Genomic DNA, 20,487 nt, shown 5'->3' on the forward strand with positions numbered 1-20,487 from the left:
AAGCATTATGCTCTTGCTGTTTCAGGTAGCCTTGAACCATCAAGATAGGGTTAGTCTTTACAAGTCACATTTTTTTGTGAAGTGGCTGGTGGACAAATGTTTCTGAAGGCGAATTACTCTTCCTTTTTTCTTTCTTTTTTTTTTATTTAATGGATGTATGCTCAGAATAGAAAAGCAGTCCTTGTCTAACTGCAGGATGAAAGTCTGTTCTATTATCATCAAATCAGAGTGTGAAAGTCTTTCAGGTTAAATTTAAAGTGTGCTTCTTTAAAGACAGTATTTTCATTAGCAGGGGGAAAAGGCAGAAACAAAACAAAATGAAGAATGGCAGCCGATTTATTTATTATGCCTTTTATGGCCTAGTAATTTATTACCTGAGCTTCAGTTTCTCTAATGAAATTTTATTTTTGCCCTGTTTGAGCCGATTGTGTAGGAGTTACATAAACTGCAACTCACTTCACTGATTAAAAGGGTTCTTGTAAGATTTTAATGTTCCTCATTTTATTTCTAGAGGACACAACTTACAGATGAAGGTTGTCAGACATAAACTGCTTTATTTATTAAATCTCTTTCTCATAACGTTTCTCCAGTTAAACGAACCCTTGGGAGGCTGTCTTGATTATAGAAGAGAAAAAAATTATCCTTCACATTCTTCTGCCTGAATCAGAATAAGAACTCAATTCATTTAAATAATAACCCCGTTTTATGCCTAATTCAACAGCATACATGGGAAAATTTTCTTACACAGGGTGTAAGAAAGTGTTGCTTACGTGGATCATTTTCAAGATTTTTGTTCTTCGAGTGTTCAGAAAGGTAATTTTTAAGTAGATCTGGTCTGTCAGGTTAAAAGCCTTGTACCATGTGTGACTTACGGCATGTTGTGTTCATGTACACCCTAATGATTCTTATTTTTTTTCGTCTTCTGAAATGCAGCAGCAATACCATTCAAAAATAGATGACTTGATCGAAGAAACCGTGAAGGAAATAATTTCACTTCTTGTTTCCAAGGTAAATGTATTCATATTTTGTAGTTGGACAATAATAGAAAAAATGTTGCCCTATCATCTTTCTATAAAGGCAAGACATTTGATCAGTCTTTTCTCCGTTGCACTTTAAAGGAAAGTAGGCTTAGGCTGCAGTCCTGTACGCACTTACCTGGGAGTAAGTTCCATTGAAATCAGTGGGGCTTACATTAGAGTAGACATGCATAGGTTTGTGCCATTAGTGACTAACGCTATGTGAGTTTGTCAAGATGTTTGCAGCTTTAAATTAGATCTGTTTTTTATATTGTGCATTTCTCTACAGTGTCTATCAATCAGATAAATTTCTCTTTTGCTTTGTGCTATGGTGTCTTTATTAGTTTCTAGTATCTGAGACCAGCACACTGTTACTGTGTTATAATTAGCTTTAATTGCATGTATCACTGTCGTCTTGTTTGTTTTCACATTGCACACTGTGCGTGCTTTACATTTTTCAAAGACTTTTAAAGCCCTTTTTAAAAATGGATCATGCATAAAAAGATTCTGAAAGTCTTTTGCTACATTTTTTCCCCATTTTTAGCTTCCCCTGTTTTTAACATTGGTGCTTGGTGATTCTCTTTTATGTAGTATAAAAGAGAAAACTTGAAAATAATCCTGTCTATTTGGATGGCATTCTAAATGTTGTCGTTTAAAATATTTCCACCCCAAAATAAAGCACAATAAATTGTGAAGCTCATTAAAAGTGGGAGTGTCTCAACTTCCAATTTCTCCAAAGAGCAATCAGTATTAGCGAGAAGTGTGTATACTGTTGTCTCTGAACTTTTCCGGTTGAACTTAGTGTCCATCCATGGGCAATAATATGAACTTTAATGGATCTTATTGTTTGAGGCCATAATCTGCCGTTTCAAAACGTTCATGTTAAAAACAGGAACACAGAACAGAGGCAGACAACATGCTGACGTTGTGCCTACCTCCATAAGCAGAAATGATTGTGCTGCTTTGTGCCAGAATGCCTTCAGGATTCTGGCTATCTTCCTCATTGTTCTAAGCTCAGCTAGAAGTCTTTTAGCCCGATCTGTTTGCAACAGTGGAAGAAGCAACCCTCTGTTGCAAAATGCCCTGTGACAGCATGTGGAGCGAACCATTGCCCAATCAGTAGCTGCTGCAAAACCATAGCAGCACTGAAGCCTCACTACTGCGGACCCTGGGCTGTGTCAACCTTGGTAAGTCATCAGCAGGGCATGCCATGGGCAGGGGAGTGTTTGGGGGTGAAGGAGGGAGTGGATCCTAGTGTCAATGACATGCCAGGATCTTGTCCTTGAAATCCACCTCTGAACACTCCCCCCCTCCCGGCTCTCCTCAAACATAGCCCAGCAAGATAGAACGGGACTGAGGAAACGATAAAAACCATAAATGAGTCACAATTGCATCAGAGAGCTGTTCTACGGGAAGGCCTGCAAAGTGGGCTGCAGACCTTCTGCACCTTCAAGAGCCATAGTGACCCCCAGGTACGTCTGAAACCCCCTTTTCTTCTTGGTCGCGGCATGAGTGCAGAAGTTCTGTCGCCGTTGTTGCGATCTCATCACCCCCCCTTAAGGCGGTTGCAACCATTTTCCACTGGCTGGGGTGTTGTGCGACCCCAGTGTGGGAACCTCCACCCTAGACAGTCTTTGCCATCTAAGTCCATCTCTGCGCCATAATCAAAACTAACCTAAGTGGACCAATGGCCTTATTCACACAGGGTGTCTTCATATACGCTAATTTCTCAACAGAATTGACATTTCAAGATGGGAATATTGCATTTCTAAACTATTCAATGTTGTATTCATGGTGACTCGGAAAATTGCTCAACTAGGACTCCTTCCTTATATCCATAGCGGAGCAAAGATCACTTCTTGTTGCTCTCATTGCACTGATTCATATACATTTCATAGATAATATTGAAACAAATTATATACAGATGGCTATGATGGAAACAGAGTAGGTTAAGGATGTGATAAGAGCAGTTGGCTACTGTCACTCCTGTAAGCCATTAGGGGCATGGATTGTTGCAAGGTGAGACTCTCAGATCCTTACAGAGAACAAGGAAGATGACACTGTTGTGACACCATTAGAGTGGCCATTAACAGCATGACAGATGGAATTTTGTCCTGTCCTCTCACACTCATAAAATGCTTCTCCTGTGTCCTAAGGAAGGGCTTCTAGATGTCAAGCAATTATTCTTCTGAAGGCTTGTTCAGTTCTCCATCAGCCTGTTCACTTGCAAACCTGCCAGTAGTATGGCAGCTAATAGCACTACAGTGTGGAGTGTGCATAAATTTGTGTTGCCAGTTTTGTATTTTCCAGGTGATAACGTTCTCACTTTGTTTTGTGCCCTTTTATGACACCACTTCCAGAATAAGGATGATTGAGGTTTTGGGTGGTAGGTTTTTGGAATAAAGCTAATTGTATGATAGCTAATAACTGTGTGCATAAGTTTCAGCACAGAATCTCATTAGTGGCCCACAAAGGTGACTTTTCAGTTCCTTGATTTACAATTTGAATAACGCAGTGGTAAAAGCACAATATTCTTTTTCAGTGGGCCAGTTCAATTGATACCTCTTTTACCAGCCATTTGTGTTGTGAGGACTTGTATCTCCTGCCCACTTTACAGCATGCTGAGAAACTCACTTTAATCATGGGGGGTTATGCTTGCTTATGTGCTGGAAAGTGTGGCGGCATGCAGGCCCAGTCCAAGGACAAGTTGCACTTGAGGCATGCAAAATTTGCCACCCTCATCACTGCAGCTACCTCCTCCTAATCCACTTGACTTTAAGATCCTATATTTTGTCATTTTAATGACTTTCTGTTGGTGGTACAGGTTGAGTATCCCTTATCCAGACTGCTTGAGATGGGAAGGTGTCTGGATTTTGGAAAAATCGCATAAATATAACAAGAAATGCTTCCTCCTTTCACTGCAATCATATGGGTGTCTGCTGGCCTCTTTGACACTCAACACTGTCTGTACAGGTTACACATCACAGAGCAGAGAATAGAATTTACAGTCTGTACCTGCGCTGTACGTGGGAATGAACATGAGACCTTTTAGTGTTCACACTACAGAAAACAAATCTTGGACAGAAATGTCCGGATTTTGGAGTAGTTCGGATGTATGAATAAGGGATAATCTACCTGTATCATGATAGACTGTTACTTTTGTATGCTTCAACAGCATAATTTTGCATTTTCTTCACAAATACTAGATTGATCAACTCCTTAAAAAAAATAATTCATTTCACTTAAAAGAGGATTTTTCCATTGTCCAAGTGTTTGGTTGCACAGTATCAGACACAGAGAAAATCTCCTCTCAACCTGTAAAAGTAATTCACAAACCCTTGTGTGCATCTATGAATATTTACACTGTGCCTCTTAATGTAGTTTGTTGCAGTGCTGGAAGGTGTGCTCTCTAAATTATCAAGGTATGATGAAGGCACATTCTTCTCGTCAATACTTTCATTCACAGTAAGTATGGCGTCTCTTTAACATTTGATTGTTATAGTCCACAGAAAGGTAATGGTAACCAGTTGCAGTTTTTATTAATTTCTTTTATATTTATTTAAGGTGAAAGCGGCTTCAAAATATGTTGATGTTCCTGTAAGTATAAGTTTTCTTTCTAGAAAAATGTCGGTTCTGTAAATGTGTTGCTTTCCACAACATGTACTTCTTTCATATGTTATCATTGCACTTTCCTTTAGAGGTTCATTATAGCTTTACACACAGTATTTAAACAGATACATCTTGCCCCTAGAGGGCATTTCATTTCCCTCAAGTAACAACAGCTAACTCTCAGAGCAAAGCATAGAAAGGTTATTCTCAGTGCACTTTTTCAGTTGTAGAGCAGTGAGGATTGTAACCTAGAAACTGATGGGGGGGGCATTTTGTCATTTGGGTGTATTGTTTGAAGGCTTAGCTTATTTGAGTTTCTCAAGGAAGCAGATGATCTTAGCACATGTGTCTCAAAACTGTATTCTCTGCCCAAGAATATCACGTACTCCAACTGATGTGTACCTGTACAGACATTGTTGAAAAACTTATTATTCGTGAGTTTGCCCAGATCGGAAGCTAATTTCTTTCAGACTCAGAAAATGGTAAGGATTTCAGCATTCTGAACCCTGGTACAGTGTACCAAGTAGACATCCAATGGGAATGAACTGTTGCAACTCATTCCAAATCCCCACCCACCATAAGTACTGCATTTGTCAATACTGTACCTAGGGAGAAATTCTATTCCTGGTTAGGGACAGTGGGTGCTCAATGTATCTGATGATGTTGAGTAAATGTCTCAAGTTAATGTGTCTGTGCACAAACACTGTATTTGATGGAGTTGAGTTCAGAGTGTACTGGCAGTAGGGACAAGGGTTGTGGCATGCGTATAGACCTTATGAAGCTGCGAAGCGCTTCATAATTCCTTCATGTCTTGCTTCAGACTACAGCACTACCCTGTTCCATTCAAGTCTTTTCTTTCACTTTGTAGTCATTATTCCTCGTTTCTCTTTTAAGAAAATCCCTAACTTACCTGCCTTTATCTCTGCTTAAAACTCAACTTCCGTGGATACTTACTTGGAAGTAAACCCCGTTGAATAATGTGGGACTACTTCCAGGTAAACATAGGATTGGGTTGAGAATCTTTTCTCTCTTATTTCTTATATTTTTAAAACGTTTTTATAAATGCTGTTGTACACTTTACCATCTTAGGCAGTGGCATAGCGAGAGCGGGTGCAAAGTGCTAAGTTTGCAGGGAGCCTCTCGCGGTGTGCAAGTGGCCCCTCCCCTTTCGACCCATTCCCAAGTGGTGAGAGCAAAACGGAAGTGAATGTAGGGAAGCGAACACCTCGGTTTTGCCCCCACCACCCAGAATGGCTCCAAAGGGGAGCGGCGCTTGCACACCGCATTAGGTTCCCTGCAAAAGTTAGTGCTTTGCACCCTCTCTAGCTACTCCACTGATCTTAGGTATAAGTAACCTCTATCTTGGGCCTGGTGTTGTTCATTTATGACTTGGATGAGAGCGTAGAAGGGATGCTCATCAGCTCTGGAGATGATATAAAACTGGAAAGAATAGCTGTTACCCTAGAACAAGGCTTCCTAAACTTTGGTGTCCCATGATTCTCCCCATGTTGCAAATGCAGCACACAGCTCCCAGAAGTAATTGGTGATGATATTGTCTGGGTTAGGAGACCACAACAGATCCAGGTACTTCTGAATTCGGAGACCACATGGTGGTAAGAGGTTCATGGCAGGCATGCAGGCCTTTTCAATCGCACAAAAACAGCGCGCAGGAGCTCAACCTGCCAGGCCGAGTCTCTTACCACCGTTTGCAGTGTCTCATCGCAGTCTCGCTGCCAGCTGGCCAGCAGCCCACTGCACCCTGGGGAGTGCTTAGCAATGCCCTGGGGTGGCATGACACAGTTTGGGAACCTTTGCCATAGAAGTCAGGAATCAGGATCCAAAGAGATCTTGACAGGATGGAAAACGGGGCAAATACAAACAAAATGTAAAGTTGTTAACTTTGGGTTGAAGAAATCAAAAGTACATATATAAGATGGGGGTGCTTGCCTGAGCAGTTACACATGTGGAAAGGTCTAGGCATTTAGTAGCCAACATGCTAAATATTGAGCCAGCAATGTGATGAGGTGGCAAAGAAGGAGAATGCAGTTCTAGCCTGCATCAACAGAAGTATGGTATCCAGATCACAAGAAGTAATGATATTGCTGTGTTCTCCTTTAGTCAGACCCTGTCTGGAATGTTGTGTCCAGTTCTGCGTTTCTGGGAGGGGGCTGGAGACCATCCAGTGAGGACAGTTTGGAGGAGATGGGCGTGCTTAGTTTGGAGAAGAGATGGTTAAGAAGTGAGATGATATATGAGGGGCCGTCATATGGAAGATGGAGCAGATTTGTTCTCAGTTGCTTTGGAGGGCAGGGCCAGAGCAAATGGGTTTAAATTACAGGGGAAATCTCAATCTCAAACGTTAGGAAGATCAGTACCGACTACTTAGCAATGTGGAACAGTCTGCTTTGGAAGGTGGTAGTCTCTCCATCACTGTAGATCCTTAAGTGGAGACTGCTGGATAGCTGTCTTTTGGAGATATTGTAGTTATAGACAGCTTGCATTGTCAGAGATTGGACTTGATTCTGTAGGTCCCTTCCAACTCTTTTAATTGTATTATTTGCAAACCTTTGCTCCCTGTTTTTCTCCTGGCACCAATCCACTTTTATAGCTTATTTTTGGAGAACTGGATTAAACAACTGGGAATGATATACCTCAACAAGTCTACAGTATCTGCCACTGTACAATCCACACAAGATACATTGACTGCAGATGTACACTCATTACACATTTTGCTTTATATGAGCAGTGGTGAGCATACACGCAGACAATTCTTACAGAATTACTTTATTGCTGTATTCCCCACCCAAAAATCGTATTAGCTCATCATTTTATAAAATTATGCCATGGGGATCTTATTCTTAGGGGGGAAAAAATTAGGTTCCAGGGAAGGCTGTCTTGGAGAGCCTGTAACAGGGAAATGATGAGCTGTTCGGATGTCTTCTGATGGTGGCAAGCTGCCTGGAGAAGACTGTAATAGCACAGTACATAGGTTTCCAAGCTGGGGCGTTGCAGTACCCCAACCAGGGAAACTCTGTTGTTGTCCCCTTAAGGGGCAGGATGACAGGGACAGCAGCAACATGATCCCCACAATTGCACTGCTGCCTGGGAAAGAAGGTTTTTTTAAACTTACCTGAGGGTCTCTCTGGCTCTCTAGAGGGTCCAGGGAGCCTGCAACCCCCTCTTCAAGCCTCTATGAGTCCCCAAAGAACTGTAAAGAAGGAAGTAAGGAAGGAAGGAAGGAAGGACCAACCAACCAACCGACTGACTGACTGACTGACTTCTGGTTTTCGTTGTGAAAACTGGAAGTGGAGGGTTTGTGTTTGTTTTTTGCTTTTTACAGCTCTTTGAAGATTCACAGAAGCCTGCATAGGGTATCGCAGCCTCTCTGGGCACTCTGGAGAGCCATAGCAACCCCCATGTTGCTATGGGGTTTTAAAAAACCCCTTTCCTCTGGCAGCAGCCTGATTGTGGCAATCACATTACTCCTCCTCCCCTCCCCTGCAAACACTTACCAGTTCCCAAACACTCCCTGAGAGTTTGGAAACGGCTGGCAAAGTAAGAATTCCTACTACTTCCTCTTCCCTGGGTCTCACAATTTCTCTCAAGAGCCCTAGATGTTCAGCGATAGTTTTTCCGCACAAAAATGTACTTTAAAAAGACAATGTGGGGGGGGAAAAAATGCGTGTGTACTTTTCAAGATCTACCAAATAGAAAAACAATTTACTCTGCATAGAATTTGTTTCTTCAAGATTAACTGATAAAAATAAGATTTGCACCGGCAATAGATTCTGAAGAGTTTCACTTCTCTTTTGTACGGATTTACAGAGCTGTAATAGGCACATAGCCATTAGATGTAAGCATAATTGAATATCAGTATCTTGGGTTACAGCTAGAAAATCCTTAAAAGCTACAACATGTTACGTAGAAGGAGACACAAGAAAAGCAAGCCAGAAACTTCAGGTAGTTCTCATTTCCATTCTTATAGATAAAGTACTGATATTGTGTAAAAAGAAAAAAAAAGAAAAAAGAACATGGTTTAGAGTTCCTTACAATTTTCCCTCAAGTGTTTTGATGTTGGGTATATGTGTGTGTCTCTTGTGACAGCCTAGAGAGTGTATCACTTAAGAGCATTCTTGCATAATGCAGATGTAGAATGTAAATGGAGAAGAGTGTCCATTCACTCTTTGTCCCACATAACCCGTGTTCCCATCTGCACAGAAGTGATGGGGGGCAGTTGAAAAGGTGCTTCTGTCATGTGTAAAGATGCCCTTGGGAAGTTGTGCTTTAAATTATCTACATGCGCCATTTAGCGGTTGATTTTTCATTGCTTTGAAACGGTGGTTCTCAAACTTAGGAAGAGTTTTACTCCCTAAGTAAGCCTTTGTGGGAGAAGGGCCACGGCAGCGACACGCGATCCCCAGGATCGCGTCACCGAGGGGGGGTGCTTTCACTTACGCTCCTGCGCAGGGCTCCCCGAGGCTTAGAATGTTGACAGACAGTGCGCACAAGCAACCTTCTGGTTGTGACACAAAACTGGAAGTGGTTTGCGTGCACTGTTTGTCACTGTTTGTGACAGTGGTTAGGTTCCAGCTAACCACTTCAAACCCATATAAGCCATTTATGTGATAATTTCTAACCAACCCAAACATGGGCAAGCTGTGGGCCCAATCCTATCCAACTTTCCAGCACAGATGCAGCCACAATGCAGCAGTAAAGAGGCCACAACCCATTGGCCTGGCTTCATCAGTGCTGGAAAGTTGGATAGGATTGGCTCTGAGTTACTGTTTTGCTGGAAAGTATTATTTTATAAAAGATAAATGTGATGGGGTTATAGTTTTCCCTCCTGCTAGTGTAAATTAATGCTTAGTTGAAATGTTAATCATGTTCTTCTATATTTAAACCTGTTGATGTGGGGGGGGGGGGGAAACCTGCTGGGAAAGGACCCACCTACCAGTGAATTGTAAGAGACAGCCCACACCTGCAGGATTAGGTGAAGCACCAGGAAGTAAGAACATTTGCAGAAGTGTATAATTAACGAGGAATTTTCTGTCACTCTCTTCAAGTCATGTCCATCTTGCTGGGTTAACTGGTGATTAACCCTGAGAAAAGAATCTGCTGTGGTTTACTCTCTTGTTTTAAACTCACTTTTTTCTCTTGCCAATGTATTTGGTTACATGTGTTAACCAGTGACACAATAACCCCATAACAATACTTCATTTCCCAGGATTTTGTTTAATGACTTTGTAATTTCACTTTTTCCCACTTACCTTTTGTGCCCAGGGAGTCTGCACATTACCATGATCAAAACATCTTGGCTACTTGTCTAAACTGAATTTTTTTTTAAAGCAGCAGCAACAAAACAGCATGCTTGTTCTCCCTTAAAACCAGGTTATTTCTGATACTTCATTCTCTGGCCATTTGTCAGACATTTGCTGAGCCAAATTTACTTTCTGTTTTGAATAGATGATTGCCACCTAATCTAAAATTAATCTTTTCACAGAGCTTATACCTCTTGTGCAAAAATGATCTTGTAATTGATTGCCACGCTGTATCTGCTGAGTGTGGGTAACAATTTGCTATGTGAAACCATTATTTTAAGTTAAATTCTTTATCTAGATAGTAATTATTTAATTCTCACAGGCTACCCTGGTGTTCTGAAGGTTCTAATGTGGCTTGTTCTGCCATAGTTGCCTTTTAGATTGGGTGCCTTTTAAGCTGGGGGTCTTACTGCTTGTCCTTCCTGTCAGTTGCAATCCCATTACCAACTGTAAAAATAGCACAGGCATGACTCCATGGTAACTTAAATGCCTGAGATGTGATGTCAGGTGATTCATTACTTCCCCTCCCGTCCCAATATAGTCCCTTCTGCCCAGTCTTATATCTGTGGCCAAATCCTTGCCCGTGGCTGTAATGGATTATCCTGGGGTGATAGTTGTGTCTGACATGGCCTCACTAAATGATACAACTGCACCAGCCAAAATTCTGGCTTGGTTTCAGTGCCACAAGTCACAATATTCTACTGGTTTAGCAACTCCACCCTAAACACTTATTTATGTAAGTACACTTGCTCACAAGGTCAGGATATAAGCTGTCCACCTTCAGAGCATTTGTTTGCCTCCAGGATATTTAAGGAAGCGCCTTTCCCTTTCTAACCCTACCTGTACCAACGTCAGCTGAAGGGGTGGATGTTCTGGTGGAAGCCAGATTGTCAGTGATGAGGAGCAGGGTCTGCTCTGTGACTGTGCCTTTTTATAGAACCCCCCCCCCCCAATGAAATTAAGAATGGCGCCCTCCTTGTTACCCTACTGGCAAGGGCTGAAGACTGTCCTTTTCTACCTGATCTTCCTAAAAGAAAGGTGGTTTTAAGTGTTGTGGTTGTATTCCATATTTTGTTTTAATGGTTTTTTATTGTACTATTCTTTATGATTGTTTTACAATTATTGCACTTTTATTTCAGCCTTATTTTGAATTTTACTGTTTGTTTTTACACTATTGTGTGTCACCTTGAGCCACTCCAATTATTCAAAGGGAAAGACAGGATATAAACATTTAAATAATTATTAGTCAATCCAAAGGAAACTTTGCTTTCTCTGATTAGATTTTTTTTGTACCTTGTCCATGTATTACAGTGGATAGAACAGCCATTTTCAACCATTGTGCTGTGGCACACTGATGTGCTGCAAATGGTCTGCTGGCATGCCACAGGAGTTTGGGGGAGGGTCATTTATTAGTAGGGCCATTGGAGGATGTGAGCCCCCCACCAACAACATGGTGTGCCTTGTCAAAAAACCGATGGTGTGCCTTGAAAATTTTAGTATCTGTCAGTGTGCTGTGAAATGAAAAAGGTTGAAAATTGGACCAATTTCTGGAGGAAGAATCCGTCACGAGTTACAAGCCATGATGTGTATGTGCAACCTCCTGATTTTAGAAATGGGCTATGTCAGAATGCCAGGTGCAAGGGAGGGCACCAGGATGCAGGTCTCTTGATGTCTTGTGTGCTCCCTGGGGCATTTGGTGGCCGCTGTGAGATACAGGAAGCTGGACTAGATGGGCCTATGGCCTGATCCAGCGGTACTGTTCTTATGTTCTTTTGAAAATCAACGGGCTAAAGTGTTGGCTTTTGATTTAGGAGAGCCAGCTTGAAATTGTTTATCCATTAAGCTCACACAGGTTTACCCATGTGCAACCCCTATGGAGGGGGGGTCTGGGGAAGGGAAGTTTCAGTAGAAAGTGACAGATGTGGAAAACAAAATCTCCTGTCTCTCATCACTATTTTCCCAAGTTTGCTCTTACCTGAGCCAGCTTTTCCTTAGAAAATGAGCCATTAGTATCACTAACTTGCTTTACAGGATTGTTGTGAAGACAGAAAAAACAGAATGACTGAGGTCCAAAGAAAGGACTCATGCATACAGAAGAGAACCATATGCAAATCTAACTTGGCCTGCTCTTTTTACCCTGGTGGTTCTCCTTGCCAGGAAGGCAAACTACATTTCAACCTAAACAGAAGTTTGTCTCTTTGTCTCAAGAAAGCACTGATAAATCTAGTGGCATGCACAATTCTCTCCTACATGTATAGTCTTTTCCCTCTGGGTCAAACGCTGTAAATCAGTAGTTCTCAAACTCTCCGGGAGTCTGAGAACTGGGGGTGAGTGCTTGTGGAGGCGGGACTGGGATGAGAGGGATGTCCTGACAGCGCCACAGCAATCATGGTGCCATGGGCACCCGGGCACATTTACACATATCTGGGGGGACAGTGCAACCCCCACAGGGTCCTGGAAGCTCACAGCCCCATCCACGAGCCTCCCCTCCACTACAGTGGGCTCTGATTTGCAGTCAGAGCCCACTTCCAGTCTGCGGTCAGAGCTCCGGAGCACAGAGTTTCCAAAACCGGAAGTGGGATCCCAGTGCAAATCAGATCCCACTACAGTGGAGGGGAGGCTCGTGTAGGGGGCTGCAAGCCTCTAGGACCCTACGGGGGTTGCACAGTCCCCTCAGGTATGTGTAAATGCACCTGTGTGCCCACATGCTGTGATAAGCACCATTGGGACACCCATTTATGGGTCATTCCCCTTAAAGGGAAAGTGACCTGTTTCGGTTCCAATGGTGGGTCACGACCCACCACTTTGAGAACCACTGCTGAATCATTGTACTTGAATTGCTACTGAAATATCTTTCTCTCACATTCTGAAATGCATGGAAGCTGATTAGCAAAGCAGCCTGTCAAACCTTCGACTTGCAAATGCGTAGGCTAAATTTAAAAAATGCTTTACAAAGAATGCTAAAACAGATAGTTTCTTAAATATTTAAAGGAGAAGTATGTATTTTCATTTTCTGTTAATGTCATGTCTGCCCTAAGTAAATTTTCATAAGAAGGGGGGTTTTAATGGCTCTTAATTAGCTAGTTAATCCAGTTTTATTAGCTTTAAAACTGTGAGCTTAACCATCGTAAGTTCTTTGGAGAATCAATCGCCTTTATCCAGGCATGTATAGACACTAAGTAAAACTATTTAAAAGGAAAATTAGATTTTTCAGCAATTTATCAGAGATAATTACCCTGTGTACACTGGAGGAAAAAAAAGGATAAAGTGTTTTAAAGAACTGTAATTCTAATTGGTAAATGTCACCAGCTGTTGCAGTTATCTTACTTGTGTATATTCTTCTAATGATTAGAGTCTCATGCCACAAGCTACATGAAAATATATTCACTAGGTGTGAAATTCCCATATGTCACAGATTAGGTAAACATCTCCAAGAAAAGGGGAGAAAGATTGTTAATAGGATTTTTTCCCCAAGAATTGATTGTTTTCAGGACACTTTTTTTAACCCAACTTGAAAGAAAATTTGCATGCTTCATATAGATATTAAGGAGTAATTGTGTGTTGGAAAGAATTACTGCACAGCATTAATAGTTCCAAAATCCTCTTGTCTGGGATTTTTATCATTGAGGATTAAAAAAAAAATGCATTGTTGTGCCATACCCTGAAAACATGTAGATGATATATAATGTTGAAATACCACTGTACCTTAGCTTGAAACATCAATGGTGTACTGTGTTCCATACAGAGCATAAAAGAGGTGTTGTCCCTGCTCCAAAAGGATTATGACACCATGAAGATTTTTCTGATGTGCTGAAACAAGAGCTCTGTAAGAAGAGTGGACACACAATATTCCCAATCCTTTAACCGTAGTTAAGCTAGCAGGTTAAGTTACAGCTGTATGAAGTTAAGTCTATATAAGTTAAATCCATATCAATATATATACGTCTATATGAAGTTAAAGCTATATAATCTGGATGAAACCATCCAAGTTCAAAAACAAGTTGTGCAATCCGAGAGGATAATAATAATGTCTGAATACTTGTCTTTGACAATTCCAATAAAATGAATTTGCTGTCACAAAAGACGGAGACCTCAGGCTTCTATGGTTTTCTTAATCTTATCTTACAGAAAATCAGTGAATGCAGAAAGCATTGTATTTGGGAAGCTTTGGAACAATATTCAAATTCGGATTTGTTTCTTTTACTATTCCCAAGTTGACAGTAAAAAAAATAGTTACACCTCCTAAAATGCCATTTCTTCATTTGGGATAATTGGGGGGGAAATCATATCAAGACTCTTGAGATAAATGTTGAAATGCTGAGAGGACAGGACTTGTGACACCAGAGCCTTCCCATGGCACATCCACCAGGTTCTTCTGCTTGAGACTCTGTAGGCAGAAAAACCATGAAGTGACTCTTGCCAATAGCCAGATCAGGTCCTTTGAATCCATATAGCCTACAAAGAAAGATGTGGGTGACACATTTTCATTTATGTCTTGCTTGACTTCCCCACCTGTTCCCAACAAGATTTTTGGTTACATTCGGAATTATCCATAGTCGTGTCATTGTAAGCTGTTCTTGACAAAGTAATTAATCTTTTTTATTTTTATAGTACTGAATTTCAGATTAACTCATGTTTGTGCCTTAAGGGCACATTATAAAAGAAAATGTTATATCAGGCAAAACATACACTAAAGTTTCATAGTAAGTCAAACACTAGCCCGTACCTGCTCTTACATTAAAAATTGCATAATATGATTGACAAAATGATGGCCAATATCAACCATTTAGGCTAAATCTCACCCAGGTTTGGAAGATGTGTATTGCTGAAAGCTATTTATCAACATCTAGATCAGGGAACTCATGGGAGCTCCTTGATGAAAGTTTAAGGTACTGTCTATAAACTCAAAGACCTTCGAGTTCAGTGCAGCTGTTGGTAAGTGTAGGTGCTAAGCTAACCAAGTGTGTTGGACACTTGTGGCTGAAACATGGCAAAAGGCCACTCAGCACTCATCATGAACATTCCTGCACAAATGCTGAGAAATGAGAATTCCCAAGAAAAACTGTCCTGTGCTTTAACAAGTTTCACAGTAAGATATTTTCCTCTCCAGACCAATATCCATGGGTGACAGCATATCTGAATGCAAAAACATCATAGTTTTTCTAAGAAATATCTGTTAGCCAAAGCAGGCAATAATCTGCTTGTGAATTCCTGCAAAATCTGTTGATTTTGTGTTCGGCATAGCACTTTCTGCAGTGATCCCTCTGCAAAGGAAAAAACTGAACAGATTGCCTCCTTTCCCCCATACTTTTACTTGGGAGCAAGGTAAAGTTGGGGCTCTCTGATTCTCTGTTCTGATTTCTGGGATCAAAGCAACAGTTGTGAACCTGAGTGAACCCAGGGAAGATTTCAAACTAGAAGCCAGTTTTTAAAGATACAACCTGTTGTATCATCGTGAGGGCAGATTGAAAGTGTTGGGTGAGTTTAGTTTGGAGAAGAGAAAGTTAAAAGGTGACTTAACTATCTGTAATGTGGAAGATAGTACAGTATCAGTTGCTCCAGAGGGTAGGACTACGATAAAGGGGTTTTAAATTGCAACAAGGGAGATTTTGATTAAATGTTAAGAAGGACCTTCTGATGATACAGACTTCAGCAATGGAACGGCCTTCTTTGGAAGATAGTAAATTCTCCATCATTGGAGATCTTGGATGGCTGAATGGCCATCTATTGGTAATGTTGTTGTGGACGTTGGCAGGACGTTGCATTGGCAGGGGGTTGGACTTTGTGATCTTGTAGATCCTTTCCAGCTCTGATTTTGTGATTTTATGGTTATCTCTACTTAGCATGCATCCTTACTTGCTGCCTAGCCCTAGCATGCAAGCTACAGGGGGAAAAAGTTCCACAGACTTTCTCCCTATTGTAGAATAATATTGGAGGGGAAGGGGAATAAATGCTCTAAGAAGTGATAGCAAAAGTGGTTGTGACCTTGATAGTTCCATAGTTATACAGAATGCCAATATGGATGTAGTGTTCATCAGTTTAGGTGGCTTTCATAAAGGCAACCATGAGAAAAATTTGCACATTACATTTCCCCTTATGAATGCTTACATAGTCTGGGTCCTGGGACATGGGAGGGGAGGAAGGATTGCGTGAACTTATTCTCTGGAAGAGGAAGGGGGCATTCCTGAAGTCTTTGGGGTTGCCCCTCCTACTTCTAGGAGGCAGGGCCAATCAGCGACAAGGGCTGCGGAAAGTTATGTGACTTAGCAAGTATACTTAGGGTGCAATCCTAACCCCTTATGTCAGTGCTGGAAAGCACTGACATAAGGGCAATGCAGCTGTGATGTAAGGGAACAAACATTCCCTTACTTTGAGGAGGCCTCCGTGAGTGACACCCAACTGCAGGATGCAGCACACATCCCATTGGCACATCCCATCCAGCATGCCAGTGCTGGAAAATACTGACATAAAGGGTTAGGATTGCACCCTTGCTTAGGCTCAGTTGCAGTGTGGTATGGGAAGTAGGAAATTGCAGCAATGGCTTCATGTAATAAGTAGCATTTCAGGAGGGATTTAAAGGAAATAAGGGAGGTACTACCAATGTAGCAAAGGAGCTGCTACTAGTGAGGCAATGTAGGAGATGGTTTCAGGCATAGAGGCACCAACCGAAAAAGTGGAGGCATATTTTAGGGAGCAGGATACCTTCAGGCAGCTAAAGACAGAGGAGGTGGGGGGGGAGGAGCCAGGTGTTTCCATTTTAGCTCCTGAGGCTCTGCTTTGTGGGCCAATATGGTAAGCTAATGCGGGTCTTTCCTCATTCTCTTTGGTGGAGCTTCTGAATCAGGATGGTGCATCTTTTCCAAACTGACGTTGTACTTCCATCTGTGGCAAATCATTCAGTTACGCTCTTTGAAAATGCCTCATTTCCATGGAGTCTTCACCCTGCCAACACTTTTGAAGGGCTGTTCGAAACTTTTCAGATTAGGGGATCAAAAAAAGCTTGTTTACCTGAAAGCCCTCCTCCAAAATCTGTTCATGAAAACTTCAAAACAAGGACTCGCTTGAGGTGGGGCAGGGAAGGAGGGAGAGTTACACAAAATATTATTTGTTTTTCTGACTGGTAACGTATTCATCTTTTGTTTCATATCCATGCTATGCTACTATACATCCAGACTACAGACCACAACCGTGTATGTATGGATGAGTAAATACAATGGACTTTTAATATTTTTTTCCTAATATTGCGCATGTAACCTCATGCTGTGTTATAGAAGCCTATACATTCATAATCAATACGCTACTTTTCTTCCATTGCTATGCACTGATATTTTCTAGTACTATGACATTTGTGTGTCAACATCTGCATAATTCAGATCTTGAATATTTACTTGAAATGTGTAAACTACTATATGAGTGAAGAGAAGTTTTTTGAAAGTAGAGCAGAGTCAACTTCCGTTATAAGACGTTGGCTCTACAGTCATTAAATTTAAATTATAGAACTGTTCTATACTTCTATCAAATTTGCTATAGATCTTAGAAAAAGCACATGATGTACATAATTGTGCATGTTTTTTTTTTATTTCTATAAGTTTGTGTGTAATTGATAAAGCCTACCTTATGACACTGCAAATTATATATCTATGATCTTTTTTCTCATCCCAGAAACCGGGGATGGATCTGGCAGACACTTATATTATGTTTGTTCGTCAAAACCAAGATATACTTCGAGATAAGGTTAATGAAGAAATGTACATTGAAAAACTGTTTGATGTAAGTAAATGCCTCCTTGAGGAATGTCAGTTATAAATCTGAAATACTACAAGGACTTCTTTAGTTTCATAAGATGCTTGTTTCTATTGGTTGTTTTTAGGCTTTTAGGTACCTCCCCCTTGAAAAAGTGACCTTAACTTTTAAGTATTTCCTTGCTGAAAAGAACAGTTGTTGGGAATGAATTGATTTAAAGATACTAGTAGGGTAGTGGTTATAATGTCATCTTTCTGATTGTGAAATGAAGTGCCAGAAAGTTTATGGAGAGCAGGAGTCTTGGATACTCTGGGATGTGCTGAATCTCCTTGCATTCTGATAGTTGAAATAAGGGCAATACCTGACAGAATGCATATCCACAGGGGTTTGGTTCCAGGTCTCTATGCGGATGCGGGAAAATGTGCTTGCTCAAGTCTGCTTGTACAATGGCATAAAATTACATAAATTGCATAAAAGTGCTGGAAATGGTGGGTACCAGGCACACAAGACTCGAGTGCTTCAGAGAGAAATCTGCTGATTCTGCTGTAGCAGGATATCTGGAATTTTTTGGAGGAATTTTGGGGGGGGAGGGGAAGTATATTTTGATCTACAGTTGGTTGAATATGCCGGAACAAGTTCTGCTCTGCTACCTGTCAGCTATAATCTAATCCTATCAGTGGGATTCTATCTTCCACATTACAGATAGTTAAGTCACCTTTTAACTTTCTCTTCTCCAAACTAAACACACCCAACACTTTCCTATCCCTAATCCAATATGTGGGACTGTGCCAGTCAAGATGGCTAAAATATGGTTAAGATGGTACACTGGTGAATTATCCCCCCTAGAAATCTGCTCCTTTTTCCCCCTGGAAGTCAGGGCCCAGAGCCTTCTGGGGCGATGGGCAGTGGAAGTAGCTGCCCAGCCCAAGTTCCTGCAAAGATCTGCAGCAAAATCTGGAGGCTGTGGCATGGAACCACTGCTGTGCTCAAACGGGCGCAGTAGGCCACGGTTTGGACCTGATGCTCTAAATCAGGGGTGTCCAAACATTTTGGCAGGAGGGTCACATCATCTCTCTGACACTGTGTCGGGGGCCAGGGAAAAAAAGGAATTAATTTACAATTTAAAATTGGAATAAATTTACATAAATGAATATATTAGAGTTGGAACTTGTGTGAATGAATGAAGATCTTGCAGTAGCTCAAGGCCTATAAAAGGCTTTGCACAAAGCAAATCACAGACGAATCACTGCTGAATCACAGACGAATCACTGCCCTTGTCCCACAGCTCAAGTGAGAGGTCGAACAGTCTTTCTCTTGCTGAGAGACCAGCACGGGCTCCAGCAAGTCTTTGGAGGGCCAGAGGCTCATTGGAGACTGGGGGCTCCCCGAGGCCCTGATTGAAAGGCCCCGAGGGCCGCAAGTGGCCCCCGGGCCGGGGTTTGGGCACCCCTGCTCTAAATGATCTTGACTGCTTCAAGTTTGAACTGATTCTTGACATGGTGCTTTCCACTGATCTTTCCATGCGGCATTGCCCTCCCTTTCTCTGAGGACATTTAGTGTATCTATTTTTAAATAATTTTAAAGCACAGAGGATATCACAATGATGTCAAAAACCCAAATTCCTCTTGCAACCCCTTCCGAGACTGAGATAACTACTACAATTGCCCTGCACTCTTCCAGTGTCCATTTCAGCCTGGGTTCTGAATATTCCCTGCTATTTACCATGGAACGTATTTATTTATATTCCATCTCCCCGGCATTTCAGAAAGCTTTTTCTGGCAGTTTCATTTAATTATGCAAGTTTACCGCAAATGTTTTCATAACAGCAATTCACAGCCTTTGCTGTGACACTTCACTCGTGGTAGTCGCGGAAGGTCTTGCAGCACAGGACTCTCTCTGCCACGGATGTGTCATGTCGCTGTTTGTTGTGTCATCTTGGCTACTTGAAAGGAGGCCTTGTCGCTCAGGCTCTCTCCTTCTAGACACTTAACAGGCGGTTTTAAAATAAAAGTATCATCTGTTTTAATAAGCCCAAGTGTTAATATGTGTGAAGAGAGAGATTTTTTTGCAAAAGCTCAGATGCCTTGCAAGGGTAGGAAAAACCACCATTCTCATCCAGCTGGCACCCTTACAAAGTTCCAGGACCATATTAGCAACTTCAGCATCAGTTTGGTGTTGCGCTAGATCTGCAAGCATATGGTGCATTTCCAAAGCATTTAGCTCCCCCACCACCACCACGCACACCCCACTCACATCGTACCTTGCAACATGTTAAAAATACCTGTGTAAAAATCCACATTGAACAGATTGGCCACAAATAGGAATCTGTCTATTGTTTTTAATACACATTTGGCCGAACTCTTAGTGCTGTAGAGTACGGAGAACGCAGTTCTGATCCTCCATTATTTGAGGAACTCAAATTGCCTTTGTACAAGGTATTTAAGTTGCTGCTGTTCTTGCAACCTTTACAGAACAGGTCCCACCTCCTGCAGATTCGGGACTCACTGTTTTAACTAACCACTGGTTCTGAACCTGCAGTGGAGGCCAGACCCGAGCTCCTGCACATGATTGGAGATGTTTTCTGGTTACATCTGGGAACCTTTCTGAGATCCACAGAGGCCGCATGCATGTTTCAGTTCATGTTTCACCATGAGTGAGGACGAAATGTTTTCAGTTTCTCAAATTATTGATATAAACTAAGGGACATTTTGTGGGAATTAAAAAAATGAATGCATTTGATTGCATGAAGCAAACCTAGTTGGCAGCCTTCAATCTCGAAAAACTCTGGTATCGCGCTCTGA

General features: G+C 41.6%; 1 protein-coding gene across 4 annotated transcripts in view; it reads left to right on the forward strand.

Annotated features, from left to right (window-relative positions):
* CADPS2 (calcium dependent secretion activator 2) overlaps window positions 1–20,487 on the forward strand; it is a 308,405-nt gene that overhangs the window by 250,547 nt on the left and 37,371 nt on the right. For 2 of the 4 annotated variants that reach the window (XM_066634562.1, XM_066634565.1), the window contains 5 exons: window positions 934–1,008; window positions 4,398–4,481; window positions 4,581–4,613; window positions 17,116–17,133; window positions 17,606–17,713. In XM_066634562.1, the coding sequence (XP_066490659.1) occupies window positions 934–1,008; window positions 4,398–4,481; window positions 4,581–4,613; window positions 17,116–17,133; window positions 17,606–17,713 (318 nt within the window). The remainder of the gene's footprint in view (window positions 1–933; window positions 1,009–4,397; window positions 4,482–4,580; window positions 4,614–17,115; window positions 17,134–17,605; window positions 17,714–20,487) is intronic. The other 2 variants (XM_066634564.1, XM_066634566.1) reach the window with 1 other exon arrangement.

Source organism: Tiliqua scincoides, chromosome 7, assembly GCF_035046505.1.
Source record: "Tiliqua scincoides isolate rTilSci1 chromosome 7, rTilSci1.hap2, whole genome shotgun sequence".
Lineage (NCBI taxonomy): Eukaryota > Metazoa > Chordata > Lepidosauria > Squamata > Scincidae > Tiliqua > Tiliqua scincoides.